General features: G+C 43.3%; 1 protein-coding gene across 2 annotated transcripts in view; it reads right to left on the bottom strand.

Annotated features, from left to right (window-relative positions):
• The window catches only part of LOC136619851 (GRB2-related adaptor protein 2-like), a 190139-nt gene that overhangs the window by 22962 nt on the left and 147979 nt on the right, over positions 1-19198 (bottom strand). For both annotated transcript variants that reach the window (XM_066594585.1, XM_066594586.1), the window contains exons 3-4: positions 15351-15442; positions 9147-9266 (exon numbers count right to left, since the gene is read on the bottom strand). In XM_066594585.1, the coding sequence (XP_066450682.1) occupies positions 9147-9266; positions 15351-15442 (212 nt within the window). The remainder of the gene's footprint in view (positions 1-9146; positions 9267-15350; positions 15443-19198) is intronic.

Raw genomic sequence — 19198 nt, 5'->3', positions numbered from 1 at the left:
CCCATGTATATGAATGCATTAGAATCCAATGCCATACATGGTCAGGATTTTCCAGAATTGTTTTCTCGCAGCTAATAGATGCTTGTCTGAATGAGGCCTTTCACATCTGGTCATTTTGTTTTCCCAGTTTTCATCATTTTTAGCTTAACACAGTATTGCACCTTTTTTGCGCAGTAAACAAGGGTACTTTGCGTGTGTGCCTGTACAAATACTGTGTATATTTGCACCACTAGCGCACAAAATAGAGCTGGTCCTTATTTTGTGGACCCGCAAGAACCACACGCACAATAAAAAGAAGTGAGAATGAACTCATATCACTTGGTTCTAGTCTCCACATATTGCACACAGGATTTTTCCGTGCATGAAATCGTGGTAAAATACGGTCGTCTGAAGGAGCCCTGATTGCTTTGTGCAGCCTGCAGCAGTGTCTGTTTACATCTCGTACTGTTAGCTCTAATGGTCATATTTGTGCATCCATATTACAGCTGCATGTCCCAGCTCAGTCGTGGTCTACTGACCCAAACTAACAACATCATATGGACACTCAAGTGCAGCTGTATGACTCCCATTTGAATGAGGTTTTACTTTATTTCCTGTTGGGTATTTCAGAAATGATCAGAAATGCCTTAAAGGGGTTGTCTCGCGAAAGCAAGTGGGGGTATACACTTCTGTATGGCCATATTAATGCACTTTGTAATATACATCGTGCATTAAATATGAGCCATACAGAAGTTATTCACTTACCTGCTCCGTTGCTAGCGTCCTCGTCTCCATGGTTCCGTCTAAATTCGCTGGCAGATTGCTTTTTTAGACGCGCTTGCGCAGTCCGGTCTTCTCCTTTCAGCACGAGCCGCTTCAGTGTGCTCCCCACTACAGCTCTTCTGCGCATGCGCAGACGAGCTGTCACTGCTCGGGAGCGCGCTGGAGCGGCCATTCTGTACCATCCTCTGTTAGAGGAAGGTGCAGAAACTGGAGCTGCCCAGTGGAGAAGCCCAGCCCAGCCGCCCCGAGAAGCCGCCCAGGTAAGTGATGGGTCGGGGGGTGATCTTCACTAACAGGTGAAGGTCCCGGGCCACAGCGGTAGGCCCCCGGAGCCCAGCGCTAGGTTCCGGAGCCCAGCGCTGGGCTCCGGAACCTAGCGCTGGGCTCCGGAACCTAGCGCTGGGCTCCGGGGCCTAGCGCTGGGCTCCGGGGCCTAGCGCTGGGCTCCGGGGCCTAGCGCTGGGCTCCGGGGCCTAGCGCTGGGCTCCGGGGCCTTCACCTGGGCTCCGGAACCTAGCGCTGGGCTCCGGAGCCTAGCGCTTGGCTCCGGGGCCTAGCGCTGGGCCGAGGGGGCCTTCGTCTGTCAGGGTCTAGCGCTGGGGAGCCGGGGCGGTAGCGCTGGGGAGCCGGGGCGGTAGCGCGGGGGAGCCGGGTCTAGCGTGGGGGGGCCGGGGGCTGCGCCGGTTACCTGCTGCCTGGCGGTGGGTGACTGGTCGGCCGTGTTCAATCCAGGGGTCCGGTCGGTGGCTGCGGGGCGTCGTGTTGTCATGGAGACACAGCTGGCAGCGTCTCGGGAGTGCGCATGTCGGGCTACAGCAAGCGACGGGAAAAAAGCCGGCGGCCATCTTGGGGAAACTTTTATAAGTTGCTGAAACGCTGGAACGGTAAGTACAAACCAGCTAGAAAAGTCATTTACAGGGGGGCTTAGTAATGTATGCTTAATAAGGGGGACTGGGCAAAAAAAAAAATTCACTGCTTCCTCGAGACATCTCCTTTAAATAACAGTTTCCTAATACAAAAGTACAATCAGAATAATTCCCTTTTGTAAACAACGCAAGAATAAAGAATTCGGATACTTCTTGGCCTGATGTGTTGCGGTTTGTTGTAAGAACAACTCTGCCCTCATGTGTTTGCATTATGTTACTACACACTATATCTCATCATCATCACCATAGCATCTACAACAAACTTCATTCCTCACATAATCTACATTTACACAGCAGTTTCATGAAGTGGCAGAATCTTGATTTAACAAATCCAAAACTTAAGTCTTGTGGAATCCTGGTCCATCCTCGAATATGTAATAGTGAAGAGGAGCAATCAGAGAGTATGAAGGAAACAAGGGCACCTCTACGTTGGTTTGTCCTGGGGATTTCATATATTCGAAATAGATCTGCCATTGCATTGTAACTATTACTCCTAATTCTCCTGTATAATATTCCTGAATATGGATAGATATATATGATTTTTTTTGTGGTAACTTGGGGTTACTCGCTCCCAGAGACTGCAATCTTTTCCATAAAATGGATTGCGCCAGTTTCACATAGATTCTAGGCAACCGGATTTCTTCAAATTTCTGGCATTAACACACTGTACACCAGAACACAATTCTGGGTTGACAACCCACAGTGTCTTTGTCACTATACCCAATCAAGGCATCTAGAGGGCATCATTCCCTGTCAGACTTATGACACACACAGTGTGGTCCTCACCAGAACTCAGGCTTGCAGCTCTTGTAGCTGCCTTAGCAGCCTCTTTTCCCCTGAGGCCTCTTTCCCATGAATGTCATTTTGATGCAGAGTAGGTATGTCAAAAAATCACATCAAAAAGAACCTATGGTTTCCTATGGGTCCAAAAAATTATGTGTCAAAAAATTGCAAGAGGCGCAATTTTTTTGATGCTGAGATTTCTCTCCAGCAAAAGATAAGACTTGTCCTATCTTTTGATGGCACAACGCAGTCTCCATAGACTCCTACGGGAGACTATGCGAGACGGCCGGCAAAGGGAGATGAAGGGAGTCCCCCACAGTGGGATGAAGGAAGCTTCCCTTTATCTCCACGGGGATTCCTTTCATCCCTGCAGGGATGCCTTTCACTGTTCTGGCAACTGAGGGATTTCGGGGGCTGCGGCATCAGTGCACTGCAAGACATCATAGCCAGCCATGTAAACTCACGGAGAATAGCTGCGACTTGGTCATGGCTATTCTTCGTTCACATGATTTAGCGCTCTGGTCGTGATTTTTTAGTGCAGCTATCAGAGCGCTAAAATGACGTTCATATGAAAGAGGCCTAAGTGTGGCAGGAACCAATGCTTTAATTTTCTGCCTGCCACACTCTTGGGTGTTCTCTCTCCTTTTTAGTACATAGAAGGCCTGTTTACAGCCCTCTGCAGGCCATTCTGTGTACCATATTGCCACAAAATATATTGGTGACTGTAGTCAAAATATGGTGACTGCAGTCTATATATATGTATATACCTACATATATATATATAATGTAGACTGTAGTCACAATCCTGGGACAGGCTTTCTACTAGTACTGTAATATGGTATGTACTATCACAAATTTATGCAATAATCATACGTTGGGTTTTGTCATTACCAGAGTATTTCCAAGAGTGTTCTATGCAATATGAGGCTTCACATGGACACCGTATATCGGCTCGGCGTGAAAACCTAGCCGATATACGGTCGTCTAAATAAGCCCTAACAGCCAGATTATGTCAGTGTACAGAGGGGAAAAAAGCTGCGGACATGAAAAAAGTACATATAAATGTCAAGGCCAGGAAATCTGAAAAGCTTCAATGCTACGCTGTAGTGTAAAAGCAATCTAAAAAACATTCACTAACGTTTAGCCAGCATGAAAATCCTGCAGCAACCAGAACGTGAATAAGTCTGAAAGCAATTATTATTCCAATCAACTGCAAGGTATCACTATTCATGAAAAGCCTCTAAGATCCTTGAGCGAAAATATACAGTATGGTACTACTTGTAGAAGACTGCTGATAAAGGACAAAAACTACTTTTGTTTTTATAAAAACGTATATTGATAAACAATCTATATATTCATTCTATAGTATATTTTCAATGTTCTCCTGCCCAGTCAGTTTACTAGACTCTGCTGACATCTAACAGTAGATACCAAGGTAGTTTTTGTGGGGAAAATCTCTGAAAATTGCTATATGTGATCTCACTTGCATAAGGCTCATTACCAGGAAAGAGCTTTGATAAGGACACTGTGAGCATTGGCCGCAAGCGCAGGCGGATCTCCATTAATTGCCGACTGCACACTTCTCAATTCATTGTTTCAATTGACTAGACGCAGTGCTGGTTGACAATCAGTGGAGATCTGCCTTCGTTTGTGATGGAGAGATGGCAGCACACTCCTGAGTGCTGAGGAACATCACGTGGTGCTGGAAACGTTGGTTCCACTATAAAGAACCCAAAGCACCAATATAGTCACAAGGAAGAACTGCACACACTACAGAGGTTTTTGCTAGAAGTTGTGCACATAATACTTAATTATGGTTCCAAATGATGACAAAGCTATGTTTAGGCCACTGGGTGCCCTTCATCAGGCTGAAATGGACACAGCAGAAAAAAGGGGATATATAATCAAAATAAGCTAAGAGCCATTTATCTGATTAGTTTTGGACTGGGGGCCCAACCAACAGTTACATGGAAAAGCTCCTGAAGTATAACTCTGTTGGAAGGCTATTACATAGTCCACTATGTGTCCATACAGTGGTATACTTCATACCCAGGCTCCCATTGTAAAAAAAAATGTATACCAACTTGAAGAAGGACCTATGTATATGCTCTGCAGCCAGCAGCTTATTCCTGTAACTATGCCAAGAACTATTATACAACTTAATAGGGCCTTACTTGTCCTACTGGCAATTCCGATTCTGTTAATACCAAATATTGGTATACTTTAAGGAGTAACTGTAGTTTTTAAAAACTTCTGACATGTCAGAGCAATGTGAAAAGTTTTGATCAGTGAGGGTCTGGATGCTGAGACCTCCGCCAAAGGGACTATAGCGCTCACCCGGGCGCTGTGTCTCTTCGGCGATGTTCACTGCCTATCAGCTTCTCTTGGTAGTTGATGATGGATACATAGATGTTTATAGAAGTCTATGTGTCTGTCTTCAGCGGCCAAGAGGAGCTGACAGACAACGATAGCCAAAGGGACACAGCACTCGGGTGAACACTGCAGTGCCTTCATTTTGCATAATAGTCTTAGAACCTGGACCCCCAATTATAAAAGCTTTTGTCTCTTTTGTCATGTTAAAAGTTTCTAAAAAGTGCAGTTTCTCTTAATGTTATTTGGGGTCATTCTCGCTAGCCTCAGTTAACCATTTCTATTTCTCTATTCCATTTGAAGAGCAGAGAAACAGAAATAAAAAGGAAGTTAAATGTTTCTGTTTTTCCCCTGTTGATTTCAATAGGTTTTATTAAAAAAACGGAAATATTTCAGTTTATTTCCGTTTTGTACCATTGCTGACTGCGCTATTTGTTCCAATTGGAAGACAGAAAATTAAACAGACTGGAATTAAATGGAAATATTTACATTTTTTAATTAATCCCGTTGAAGTCACTGGGGAACAAAACAGAAATGTTTAATTCCATTTTTATTTGCGTTACTCTGCTCCTCAAGATAAGAGGTCATGCATAGTTCACCAACTGAGGTCCATCACTCAGGACCCAAGTGGATGAAAGTGGGGCTTATCCTCATGTCTACACATCTATGGAATGTGTACGCACCTTAAAATCGCATTCACATGGGTGGCTGCTGCGTATCAGCAAAAAAATATGCTGCAGCACAGAAATCCATTAATCCGCAAAGATGCCTAAATAGAGCCAGCTGTCTTTTGTAGCTCCACCCACAGCTCACAGGTCCTGCAACTTACCAGGACCAACTTCCATCTCACTGCCAGAAAGAGCCTGACAGACTGGACCTGCTGGCACCCTGAACTGCACATGAGCAATACAGCACAGCGCTTCCACTCCTAACCTCCCATCATACACTGCTTACAGCAGGATGTTGGAGATTATGGACAGGGGAGGAAGTAGCAGATATGGAAAGATGTCAGAGGAAGTAGAGATATTTTTCAGGAGGAGGGTCACATGACAGAAAGAGAATGTAGAAAGTAGCTAGACCAGGTCCAGTGAACCTATTACAGAATGACTTATTGTGATGATGTACATTAGATATTAAAATGTTAGTCTGTGCCCCGAATACCCCTTTAAGGATATCTGCAACTCTCAGCAGGTCCTGAAATTCTGCTGATGTGAGGGCATGCTGAGAGTTGTAGTTTTCTAACAGATTGAGGGGAGGGCCATAGAAGGAGTAGTCACATCGCAGATATCTATGAGATACCCACAAGATGTGCTATAAAAGTATGATAGGTGTGGATCCCAGAGTTAGGACTTAAACTCTGTGATCTATGGGTGGCCTTTTTCCATTAGTGACTAGTCTATTTGCACATTAATGACCAAGTGATTTTCTCCCTTTTTCATTGTCGCGGTTCAAAAGCCATACGTTTTTAATTTTTTCATTGACATTGTCACATGAGGACTTATTTATTGCAGGATGATTTGTATCTTTTATTGGTATCACTTTTGGGTACATATAATGGATTATTTAACCTAATATTCATTTATTCTTGAAGGGGGGGGGGGCATATAAAAAAACAGAAATTCCACAATGCAGTAAAAATAACTTTATTCTCTGTATCAGTATGATTATGGCGATACCAATGTTTTTTGTTGTTTTTATATTTTCAGCAATTGAGCTGCATAAGGGCTTGTATTTTGTGGGACAAGAGGTAAGTTTCAAACAATATTGGGGTATTGATATACTTTTGGATTCCTTTTTTGTTTTTTGGGAGGTATGATAGGCTGAAAACTGCCATTCTGGCTTTGGCCCTTTTTTATTACTTTGCACAGTAAATACACCTTTTTTAAACAAAATAAAATGATTGAATTTGCATCGTTGCATTCTAAGGGCTTATTCAGACGTCCGTATATCGGCCGGGTTTTCACACCCAGCCGATATATGGTGTCCCTCTCTTCAAGATCAGGAGGTGGGATGGGATGGGCCCGCCCCATCTCCGCCCTCTCCGCCCCCATCTGCCCCTTGCCACTATTTGCAATGGGAGGGGGCAGGATGGGGCGTAACTTTGCTCCGCCCCCGTCCTGGCCCTCCCATTGCAAACAGTGGCAAGAGCCTAAGAGGAGGCGGGGAGAGGGGCTGGGAGCTCATTGCTCTGCTCCCAGGCCATCCCGCCTCCTCCCCCTGCAGAGAGAGCAGCACATATCGGCCGGGCATGAAAAGCCGACTGATATACGGACATCTGAATAAGCCTTTAGGCCCATAGCATTTTTCTACCAAGGAGATGGAACCATTTTGAGTTAAATGCAACGTTTGAATCCCTTTTTATTGCAGATTTTGGAAGGGGAATGAACAAACATAGCAATTACATCATTTTAAAACATTTTTTTTTAACAATGTTCAATGTGTGGGATAAATAAAGTAACATTTTCATTGTTTGGGTTGTTACAAATGGGGAGTTACCTATTAAGTGTATTTTTTTTATATTTTTTCCATTTAAAGACTCCGTGAGGATTTTGATGCTGAAAAAAAAATGGTTTAAATCAGCTTGCAATTCCGCATCAATATCCACAGTAAGCTATGCAGATTTTGGTGTGAAATTCCAATGCGTCCCAGCAAAATTATTCCACCCATGGGAAAGGTCCTCAGGGATTTGTCAGACAAAAAGGAATACTAGCAGAGTTTGGGCAGTTTCACACAAACGTGTATTTCTCCGCCTATCACAGCCGCATAATGCCACAAAGCCGCAAATTTCAATGGATTTCAGTGGTTTCGTTTTCACTATCGGGATTCTTGCCTGTTAATTGAAGAGATAAGACTTGCCCTATTTTCCCACTAATTTTTCAAGCTCCTACGCTATAGCGCGGAGTTTGAATGGCCGGCTGTCCCACACCTCCCTTGTACATATTGATGGACTAGATAAATTATGATTTTTTTTTTTTTTATCAGTGACATGTTAGATGGAAAAAAAACCAACAAAACTTAATAGGTAACTCCCATTTATAAAAACACAAGTAATGAAGTGACTCAATTTGCATGTACCTCAAAATGGTACCAGCTTAATTGGTGGAAAAATGTTATGGGCCTTACAATGCAGGGATGCTAATTCAATTTTCTCATAAAAAAGGGAAAAAAAATACAAATGGTGTCAGTCTTTATACCTAGTGTCTGGTTAAGGATCATACAGGAGGCTGCACTGCATAGAAGGGACTGCAATATCCATAGGAAACGTCCAGAGTGTGACAGACAATCAGATAAGCAATATAGGGATAGAAAATTGTGTTTTCACTACAGCTGTCCTTTAAAAAGGGTTTTGTAAAACAAAAAGTTTTTTTTACCCTGAAATTTTTAAAATTAAACTTTAACTTTTATTGCACCATTTTTAGTTCCCCCAAACTCCAGCTTCCCTAGGAACTCATTGCCCCTTTCCCTGTCAACCGCTAAAATGCTGTGGTCGTTATTGACCACAGTACGTAAGGAGTTAAATGGCTGGGATTGGAGGCTTCAATTTTAGGCCTCCTTTACACGACCAATGCGTTTTCAAAAAATTGTGGTAATCCTGCATTGATGCCATCTAATTCCAGAAGGAATTAGTGTTTTCTCGTACATTCACATGGCCGCATTGCATGAAAAGGACGCTGCAGAGACAGTCAGCAGAATGGCTTCTATTAGCTTTAAAAGTTAAATAGAAGAAGCTGTCTTCTGCAACAAGCACTGGATGCAGGGGGAGGAAGCAGGTAAGCTTCCCCCCCGGCCCTACCTTTTTCTTCAGCTCCCATAGGGAGTGATTTTTTCATGCGCCCGAAAATTGCCCATGTGTATGAATGCATTGGAATTCCATGCCTCACATTGCAGCAATTTTCGGGCACCTTTTCATCTAAATATCAGCGATAAAACACTCGTATGAAAGAAGCCTTATGTGCATGTGGCTGTGACTGTAAAAAGGTCATGTGAATGAAAGTAGTATGGGGCCACTGTGACAGCCACTGACATGAGAGCACTATGGCTGGCATAGATAGGGTGTTACTTTGCCTGGTACAAATATGGGGCAGCGAGGCTGTAGTTCTATTTACTGAGATTATTGACATCTAATCCAGGCGTTCCTGTAGGAGGATTACGGGCTATCGTGCTGCCTATTTACATGATTTATATGCCACTGGGGTGAGCACTGTTTCTTTTATATGCTCTTAGAAGAAGCCGTACTTGTATAAGTGTAAACTTTAGGTTATATGCTACTTTAAAAAGTTTGATCAAGATCCAGGAAAAACGTACCTGACTGAGATAGAAAATTCCCCTTTAGATGTTTGACTGGCACGGATGATGAAGTATCCAACCTGCTTGCTTATGAGGACGTTCTCAGCTTCTGTACGGGTAAAGTTTTCACAATACCAACTGTCATGTCAGAAGGAAAAGAATGTTTGTAAATATCAAACATATACAGTCAGTCATCAATATAGTGTTTGCAAAGTGTATCTCTATGTTTATAAACAGTCTGTCAGATGTAGCAGAGTCAGTGAGATGTGGTGGAGCTGAGTATGTAATTAGGCACTAATATTATCATGATTTATTGAATTTTATGTGATTATTGTACTTCCAGTAGATCTCCTACATTGACTAATCCATATTCATACATGTATTGGTATATTTGTGTCATTTGTGAGATTTGCAATTTGAAACAGCAAATTTGAAGTTCAGTTTTGAAATGTCCATTAATATGCAGAAAAACAAATTTCTAGAAAGGTTTTATCCATCCATAATTCACTCTGTTAATACACAGCACCTAATGATTCATCAAAGTCATACTGCACAAATATATGCCTAATTATGCGCATAATGAAGCTAATTTTACTGCCTAGTGACTTTCTATTGAAAAGACCTAGAAAATGCCACACTTTAGCTGCACTCTGCTTTTTTAATATGCGATATAGACTTAAATAATGGAATACACTATAAATTTTCGGCTCCTTGCCAGAATTAGACCTAGCTTCAGGTCTATTTTGGAGATGCTCCAATTGTATTCCCATCCACAGTGGCCAGCATGGTACTCTCAGACAAGTTATTAATCAGATGTACAATGTTGTGAGGTTTCTACTGCAGTCAGCAAATTATTCCAGTGCCATCAAAAAATTGTACCATTTTTATTGAGGAAGTGCAATTTCTGGTAGGCTAAAGTTTCATTAGTTACCTTTTTGGGGAGAGGGGAAGGGGACTTTTTAAAATAATAAATGTAACAGTAATAATGACACTTTTATTTAGCTGAAAAAATACAGCGTTGGATAAATATATGGCAACACCGTACGAAATGCATGGTATTTTAACAATTAGCACTGAGCTGCCCTTTTAACCCCTGCTTGGCTGAAAGCTTTCCTGACAAATTTGTGTTTACTTCACCTCTTGCCCTGCTCTGGATGGTTTTGTGAGCCAGCTGGTAACAGCAGTTGAGTGGCTTAAAGCCCTGACCAATGGAACCTTGTTGCTTGGGCAGATGTTCACTTTTGCCTGACAGCATCTGTGTTATATTACCTCCACTTAAAGGGGTTGTCTCGCGAAAGCAAGTGGGGTTAAGCACTTCTGTATGGCCATATTAATGCACTTTGTAATATACATCGTGCATTAAATATGAGCCATACAGAAGTTATTCACTTACCTTCCCTGTGCTGGCGTCCCCGTCTCCGTCTAACTTCAGCGTCTAATCGCCCGATTAGACGCGCTTGGCTGGAATCGGCACACGTGACGGGGCGGAGCTACACGATGACGCGTACAAGGGGGAGGAGCCAGAACGCCGCTGCTGCCGAACAGACCCGATGGCAGAAGACCCTTCTGCGCAAGTGCGTCTAATCGGGCGATTAGACGCTGAAGTTAGATGGAGCCATGGAGACGGGGACGCCAGCGCAGGGAAGGTAAGTGAATAACTTCTGTATGGCTCATATTTAATGCACGATGTATATTACAAAGTGCATTAATATGGCCATACAGAAGTGCTTAACCCCACTTGCTTTCGCGAGACAACCCCTTTAAGTTACATGGGATTGTAAATCAGATTTCAATAAGACATGTACAGACCGATTTTATGGCATGCATTTTATACGGTGTTTCCATATTTTTGTCCACCCCCTGTAGCTGTAGTTCAAGAGTGCAGTACTTCTCTGGGCCTTAAAATCAAGTGTCCTTGTAGACTTTAATGATTGCTGTAAAATCCACATTACATAAGTTAGATGTATTAGATCATCCCTCCTTTTACCTCCACAGTAAAAGTAACCCTCACAGAGGCCTCAGCAGTAATAGTGACCCTACCAGCAGCCTCAGCAGTAATAGTGACTCCCACAGTGGCCTCAGCAGTAATAGTGACCCCCACAGAGGCATCAGCAGTAATAGTGCCCCTCACAGCAGCCCAGTAGTAATGTTATTACTACTGGGGCCGATATAGGGGACACTATTACTAATAGTATCCCCTATATCAGTAGTAATAGAACCCCCTGAAATTCTCCTCCTTCTCCTTGTGGAAGTGCCGCTGCTCCTCTGCTCGCTGTTACTGGCGCTTATTGCAGGTGCACACTGTCATGTCAGTGTGCACGTCCGGAGGCCTCCTCCCTTCTGCTCTCGCGGAACCAGAGGAGGATCCCAGGTGCACACTGATGTTACAGTGTGTACCTGGAATCTGCACCGCCGCTGAGTGAATACCGGCAAGGGAGCCACGGCACCCCAGCTGGTATTTACTGCTGTGGTGAGCAGCCGCCTGCATGCGATCCCAGCCATGCTCGCGGGCCACGTTGAACAAGGTGGCGGGCCACATTCGGCCCGTGGGCCTTGTGTTTGACACCTGTGGGATAGGTCATCAATAGTTGAGCAGCCGGGATCCAACGCTCAGGACCCTGACCAATCAGCTGTGTGGGTGCATGCTGTCAGCGCCGTAAATACACAGAGTATTTCACATCTGTGGCTATTATTTAGGACTTCTCAGATACTGTTCTGTCAGATTGTGCTGCTGGGATCTGTTGTTCTACAGGGTTCCAGGAGCATACCTTCACAGGTGTGGGATAATTAGCTGGCTGGGTGTGAAGTTTCTCCTGCCAGCCAATATTTTCTGTCAGTTTTATGTCAGTTTGTCTCTGTTTTGTCCTGCTGGGTTGTTTGCCATTTATGGGCTAGGGTGGTCCCTTGAGTCCTCTGGTACATGTTGTCTTGCTAGTGTTGGGACCGCAAGACAACGAGGAGCCTTGATCATGGCTTGTGAGCTTACGTATTTTGGCCAATATGCGAACCAACACCTCGTACTTTTATAGATATAACATCTGCTTATGTGTACAGGTATGCATGGCGAGTGTGGGGTCATCATTGAGTTCCCTGTTTCTCTCTTCTGATAGTATGTCCAGTCAGAGTCCGATGCCTGACACTGTTCCCGGTAATCCCTAACCCCTTTTGGGTCACATTCGTGTGAGCCCGGTGCCTGTTTGCCCACACGCACATAACCTGCTCTTGTTTTTAGGTTTATTCTGCAGCTATAAAGTAGTCTGTGCCACTGCCTATGAACTGCAACCACCAACTGTACTGTGCCTATAACAGCATTCTGCAGCTACCAAGCTTACTGTGCCTGTAATAGCATTCTGCAACCCTTGAGTGTTTTATACCAGTGTTGTGAAGAAAGTATATCTGTCCTTGCTTTAAAGGGGAGCCCCCTTACAACTTGTGCATTGGGCTTCCTAAGTTAAATACCGTAGTTGCCCCAGCAGACTTAGCACTATATGTGCGTAAGGAAATAGTCAAGTTAAAACTACATGAACATTTTTTTATGCACTAAAAAAAGTCAAAGAAAATGAGGTTATTGCTCACATCCTGAGCCGCTCTACTGAATCCTGCTGAGACGGCTGCTTTACACGCACAGCCCTTTACTAGCCATACAATGCGGAAACCTTGAGGTGTACATACTGTAGAAACCTCCTCCATGTCTCATAGTGAAAGTGGAAGAAAAACACTCTCCGTATTCAGCCTCCTGGAATAGGTTTTGGCCTCTTGTATAATTTTTTGTTTACTGATGTTTTATTTAAAGCCTATTAGGAATAACCATTTGCTAAAACTTAAATCATAATGAAGTTCTGAAAACCATCCAGTATTTTTAGACTGTCTTTTGTTTGTAGCAGTGTGAAATTACCACTTATAAATGAGAACATTACCTGCATAATAAAATCACACTAATAACATAGAAGTCAAAACATAATCAGCAGCAGAGCAAACGCAGAGGAGGCGTATTATCCAATGCGACACCACTTGCATATTGTTCCGCTATAGTAAAAGTTGCCACATAACAGGCACAACATAACATGGTTACTCAACGACTGAAGACCCCTGCCAAATAGTTCTCCTAAAAAGTGCTATTTTGTACAAAGTAGCTGTTTTTAATTGGGATTTAACTAACGAGGCCAATATCTTTTTTTTTCCTTTTTTGAAGGCTCTTTCACACGGGCGACAGTGTTTTTACGTTCACCTGTCGCAACGTAAAAAAGCGTTAACGGGCGCCCAAATCTAACATTTGCGCGCCTGTTCAGACGGCAATGCTGTTGGGCGGGGGGAGATAGTTTAGCTCTGTTAAGCTGTCTCCCCCTAACCCTCCATCTCGCTGGCTCTCAGTAGGGGGAAAAGGCAGGATGGGGTGAAGCTGAGCAACTAAGTTAGCCCCCATCCTGCCCCCTGCATTGCAAACAGCCGGCATGGGGCGGAAAGGAGGAGTGAAAAGGAAGGGAGTTTAGCAGTCACGCTGCTAAACTCCCTGCCACGTCCCTTCTCCGGCAGCTGTCATTTTCTCCCATAGGAGTCTATGGCAGGGGATGTATTCTGGCCGGGAAAGATAGTTCCAGGACTATTTTTCCTGCCCGGCATAAAAGCGCCTGGTGGTATATTGGCTGGCTGGGCGCTTTTATGCTGTGGGAATACACCCGTGTGATCTGATGCATTGGGATCCAATGCATCAGATGGTAGCGTATATTGGCCGGCAGTGAAAACGGCAGCTGATACACGCTTGTGTGAATAAGCACTTAAGGCCGGACTTACATGAACGATCCATGCAGGTTCCGCAGCAGAATCTGGCTGTGACCTCGCCCGGTGACCCAGCGTACCTGCTATTTCTGTACCGCTCGAGACTGCAGGTTCGGGTGCCGGCAGCGGGCACAGAGCTGAGGGGGAGAGCGGGGCGGAACGGAGGGCAGATTTCTCTCTCCCTCTCTCCCCCCCGCTCCCTCCTGCTGACTGCCGCTACTCACCGCTCCCCCGCGCCGGCTCCCGAACCTGCAGTCTCGAGCGGGGGAGATACTCGCTAAAGGCAATGCTTGCTCGAGCAATTGTCTTTAGCGAGTATACTCGCTCATCTCTAGTCCAGACCTATCTTTTCCAGCCAGCATAAGGACTGCCGGAATGCGCACCACATGCGCTATCTTTTCTGTACGTCCGTTTTTATGCACTGGAAAATCACCCATCTGAACTGATGCATTGGAATCCAATCCAATCACGATTTTCGTCCAGAGTTTTATCGTGGCAAAATTGCTGCGATAAAACACTTGTGTGAATAAAGCCTAATACGTATATGGACATGTTTTTCTCCTCTTAGGGCTCGGTCAGATGAGCGGATATTCGCACGTTTTTCCACGCAGGAAAAGAAAAACACTGCGTGCGCGGCAATAAGATCTGCACCTACAAAAGATAGAACATATGTGTTTTTTTCTGCGCGGAAAAACGTGCGAATATCCACTCGTGTGACCAAGATAGTTCCAGGACTATCATTCTGGCCTGACATAAAAGCGCCAGGCGCTATATTGGCCCGGCCAGGTGCTTTTACGCCATGGGAATATGGCCATGTAATCTCATGCATTGGAATCCAATGCATCAGATGGTAGCATATATCGGCCGGCCGTGAAAACGGCGGCCGATATACGCTCTTGGCAAAGAGCCCTTACTATTACTACTATGAAGTAGGCTACCATTGTATGAATGTATCAGCATGTGCCTGTGCATCAGTTTCTAGTGTAAGCAGACCATGGGATGGAGATAGGTAAGCAGAAGAGCATTTTTGGGCAACTGTGTGACAAAACTAATGGGGTACAGTACGGAGCTATTATATGGGCACTGTATGACATTATTTTGTATAAACTCGCTATGTCACCTACCTTGGCATTGTATAATGCCATTTACAGTATGTCACTATTTTGTGGGCACTTTATTACACCATTCACCCGGGTGCTATGTGCACTGCATGCTGTTATCTGGCGGTATGTGCACAATTTTTCTGGGAGCTCTAATGCAACATTTATTTGTATATTATGTAGTGGAGATGAATATAGAGAATGTATACGTGAAGGAAGGGTCATTTTACATCCTACAAATCTATCAGCTCGTTATATTTGCATCAAAACATAACCATTATATCATTCCAGGCAACCGTCCGTAGTGTATGTGCATGTATGTGACTTTGCTTTAATAATTTCGAACCTTGGAGTTTGCATGTTCACGTAGTTTTTTGGAACATATCCCTCATTGCCTCTTAGTTCTGCCTTAAACCAGTTATCATCTGTGGCAAGGATCTGTTGAGAGAAAAGAATAAATAGGATCAGTCATTTATCCATTACTTGCAATCTACATAAATGAACAGATGAAATTTAATGTAATAAAAAGTTTAAACCTGATAGGCACATGTCCATCTAGCTCAGCCTGTTAATCCCCGTTGTTGATCCAGAGGAAGGCAAACCCCCCCCCCCCCCCCAATGAGGTAGAAGCCAATTTTCCTCATTTAGGGGAAAAAAATCATTCCTGACTCCAATCTGACCATTGGAATAATCCCTGGACCAACCAGCCCTCCGAAGTTATTAACGCATCCTCTTGAACTCGTTTATTGAATTTGCCATCACCACGTCTTCAGGCAAAGAGTTCTCACTGCTCTTACAGTAAAGAATCCCCTTCTCTGTCGGTGTAGAAACCTTCTTTCCTCTAGACGTAGAGGGCGCCCTCTTGTTACAGTCACAGTCTTGGGTATAATAGATGGGAGAGATCTCTGTATTGACCCCTGATATATTTATACATAGTTACTAGAGCGCCCCCTTGTTACAGTTCTGGGTATAAACAGATAATTGGAGAGATCTCTGTATTGTCCTCTGATATATTTATACTGCATGCTATCTATCTATCTATCTATCTATCTATCTATCTATCTATCTATCTATCTATCTATCCTCTATGTGTTTCAAATTACTAATAGGATTTCAGTAAAATTAGTATTGAGGTGTTAGTTTTAAAAAAGGCTATGTTCAGACTAGCATTTTCTTTTTGCTGTTCCATTGTGGAAACAGCGAGATGGAAAAAAAGCTTTAGAGCCCAAAGAAATATATTGAAACCGAAGGCCTTCATTCAGTTTTAACAAATTTCTGTATTTTTTGTCTCCCTTCCATTTTGTACACTTGAAGAAAAGTTCAGACTGCTGCACTTTTGTTTCCAGTTTTGGAAATGGACTACAGACAGATCCTTTTTTTGGCTGCATTGTTGTCAATGGTAAACAGATGGAAGTGAAAAGCAATCGGTTTTTCATAAACATAAAAACCCAAAAGTTTTTTTCATGCTTTTTAGGGTATTTTGGCCAAAATGATAATTTGCCACAATAATCAGATGTGTCCCTATTAGAGATGAGCGAGCGTACTCGGATAAGCACTACTCGCTCTAGTAATTGGCTTTATCCGAGTATCGCTGTGCTCGGGACTAAAGATTCGGGTGCCGGCACGGAGCGGGGAGCTGCAGGGGAGAGCGGGGAGGAACGGAGGTAATATCTTTCTCTCCTTCTCTCCCGCCCGCTCTCCCCTGCTCCCCACTGCGACTCACCTGTCAGCCGCAGCGGCACCCGAATCTTTAGCCCCGAGCACAGTGATACTCGGATAAAGCCAATTACTCGAGCGAGTAGTGCTTATCCGAGTACGCTCGCTCATCTCTAGTCCCTATGCGTAGAAAAAAATATAATTCATACAACACATTCAAAAACCTATATGCAAAGTATTTCCAAGGCATACTGTTTTCATGACATCACAGCACACTCTGGCTAGTCTGGTTTTCTCATAGATGTTCCATGACCCCCCCCCCCCCCCACCTCATTTAAATAATGAAAAACTAGAGCAGTGAAAACTTCATGTAAAAATCTCAATTGCATAGTAATATAGTAAGGGTGGCTTCACAAATGCATTTGGAGTCCTTTTAAAATGGATCCGTTTTTAACTGAATGTGGACTGATTATAAACTGAAGCAGAACGGATGCATACAAATACTTATTTGGGGGTCGAGTTGCTGATTATTGGATATGCAGGTCTAGCACACTCCACAACTTTCACTCTGGGAGGGCTACCAGAGCTCTTCCTCCAAACCAACAAATGCAAGCAATGCACACTCCTGGCTGGTGGGTGGTGGCTGGGCTTCTCCTTCCCCTCCTCTTCCCTGGGCTTCTCTTGTCTCCTCCTCCCCATTCCTCTCCCCCTGAGGTCCCCTATTGTTTTGCTTTACAGTGTACTGATAAGAAGGATCCATTCAGCACTGAAACCCCATAGTTTACTTTTCTCTGTCATTGACTTTAATGCAAAAAAACGAAACGGAAAAGTGCTTTCTGTTTTTTTGGATGGTTGCGCTGTTTTCCTGTTCAGAAAAATTAAAAGCGAATGGAGTGGAGTCAAACTGAATCCAAACTGAGAGCTAAAAAATGTATTGCTCTGTATGGGTCTAGTTTGCTTCAGTTTAAAGAAAAAATCCCACAACAAAGACTGACGGCAGATGCAAATGTAAAACTACCCTAATAATATTACCATATACTACTGAATGTACATATAAATATACACTTCACATAACTGTTTACTTCTTCAAAGGGGGAATTAAATAGGTTTCATCAATGGTCATAGCAAAATGCACATATAGCTGTAAATATGTTGGTTTTGTTAATTTATGTTTCATTTCTGCAATGCATGCATGATGAAAAAATCCAACAAAGTGATAGTGGGGCCTAAAGTTGCCCATATTTTGACATATTCTTGCAGTTTCAGATACGCTGACAGTCCAATATTTATTAGATTCGGCAGATCTTTGACAGAGTGCTGCTGTTGGCTAAAACTACGTTCCCACAGTATGGATTTTTCCTGTCCAATTTCTTTGTTACTTATCAGAAACATTGCTGCCAGAGCTGTCTTACAGCTGCTTATCCTCTTGGTCCAATGAAATAAAATCTGTTCAGCCTAGCTAAGTATCCATATTAATGAGGAAAATGGGATTGATGGCTAAACTTTAAATCTGGCCATTGTTGAGAAAAAATAAGAAAGGTAATGTACAAATCTAGAAGTGGCAAAGAAGGTAACAATGTATCATATCTTACATGTATTGGAAAAGGTCAAGCTAATTCTAAGGAAATGCTGGCATGGTGTTCCATAAGACTCTTGGTCCAGTTAAATATTCTCTACTTGTTCAAGTGCCTAGATACATTTTGCATACATTACACAGAGTATGCTATAGTTTTTTGTAAAGCCGTTATACATTGTCCAGAGAGAGCCACATAGGTCCAAATAGTGTTTATTGTAACCAAATAGTATCATTCAATACCCGGATAAATAAGGCATGCAGTGCTTATATAAAGAATGCAAACATTGCTATAGGACAGTTACTGCTTTCCATTTTACAAATAAATAGTACATACATTTCCCAGAAAATGCCAAACAGTTCACAGATAAATACTCTATGATATGCTGATAGTGTCATCTGTTACCTACAAAAATAGTGCCATACGTATTGCCCAAGCAGTGCTAAACAATGCCAGCGACAACCTCACATGTAAATAACAGCTGCAATTTAGCATTCCTGGCTCCCAGGGGGATTCTAAACTCCTTTAGGGCTTATTCACACAGGCGAGTGCGATATCGGGCTAAGAAATGTGCGTTTTTCACGGCAATGCAAAGTGCACTGTATCACTTCTGTAATAGAATTCTAAGTGTTTCCCACTGGCTTCAATGGGAAACATCACACCGCACTCGCATGTGCATCACACGGTAGGCAACGCAATGCGATGGCTTTTAAAGCCCCATTGAAAACAATTGGTGAGGCGTTCCGAGGGAACAACCAAAGCAAGAACATGTTGTGGCTTTTTTTCTCACATCGCACAAAACTCAAGCGAGAATATTACTTGCGTCTTTGTAAATTGTGCTGGAGGAACGCTAGCTGGGCTATTGATATATATTACATTTAAAATGAACATGCTGCGGAATTAAATCCCAACACTATAAGTCAATATCTGCACAGGTTTTGAACAGATTGTATCCACACCGTGT

This window comes from Eleutherodactylus coqui, chromosome 3 (assembly GCF_035609145.1).
Source record: "Eleutherodactylus coqui strain aEleCoq1 chromosome 3, aEleCoq1.hap1, whole genome shotgun sequence".
Lineage (NCBI taxonomy): Eukaryota > Metazoa > Chordata > Amphibia > Anura > Eleutherodactylidae > Eleutherodactylus > Eleutherodactylus coqui.
The sequence above is the reverse complement of the archived record's forward strand: the minus strand, read 5'-3'. Positions and strand labels throughout refer to the sequence as shown.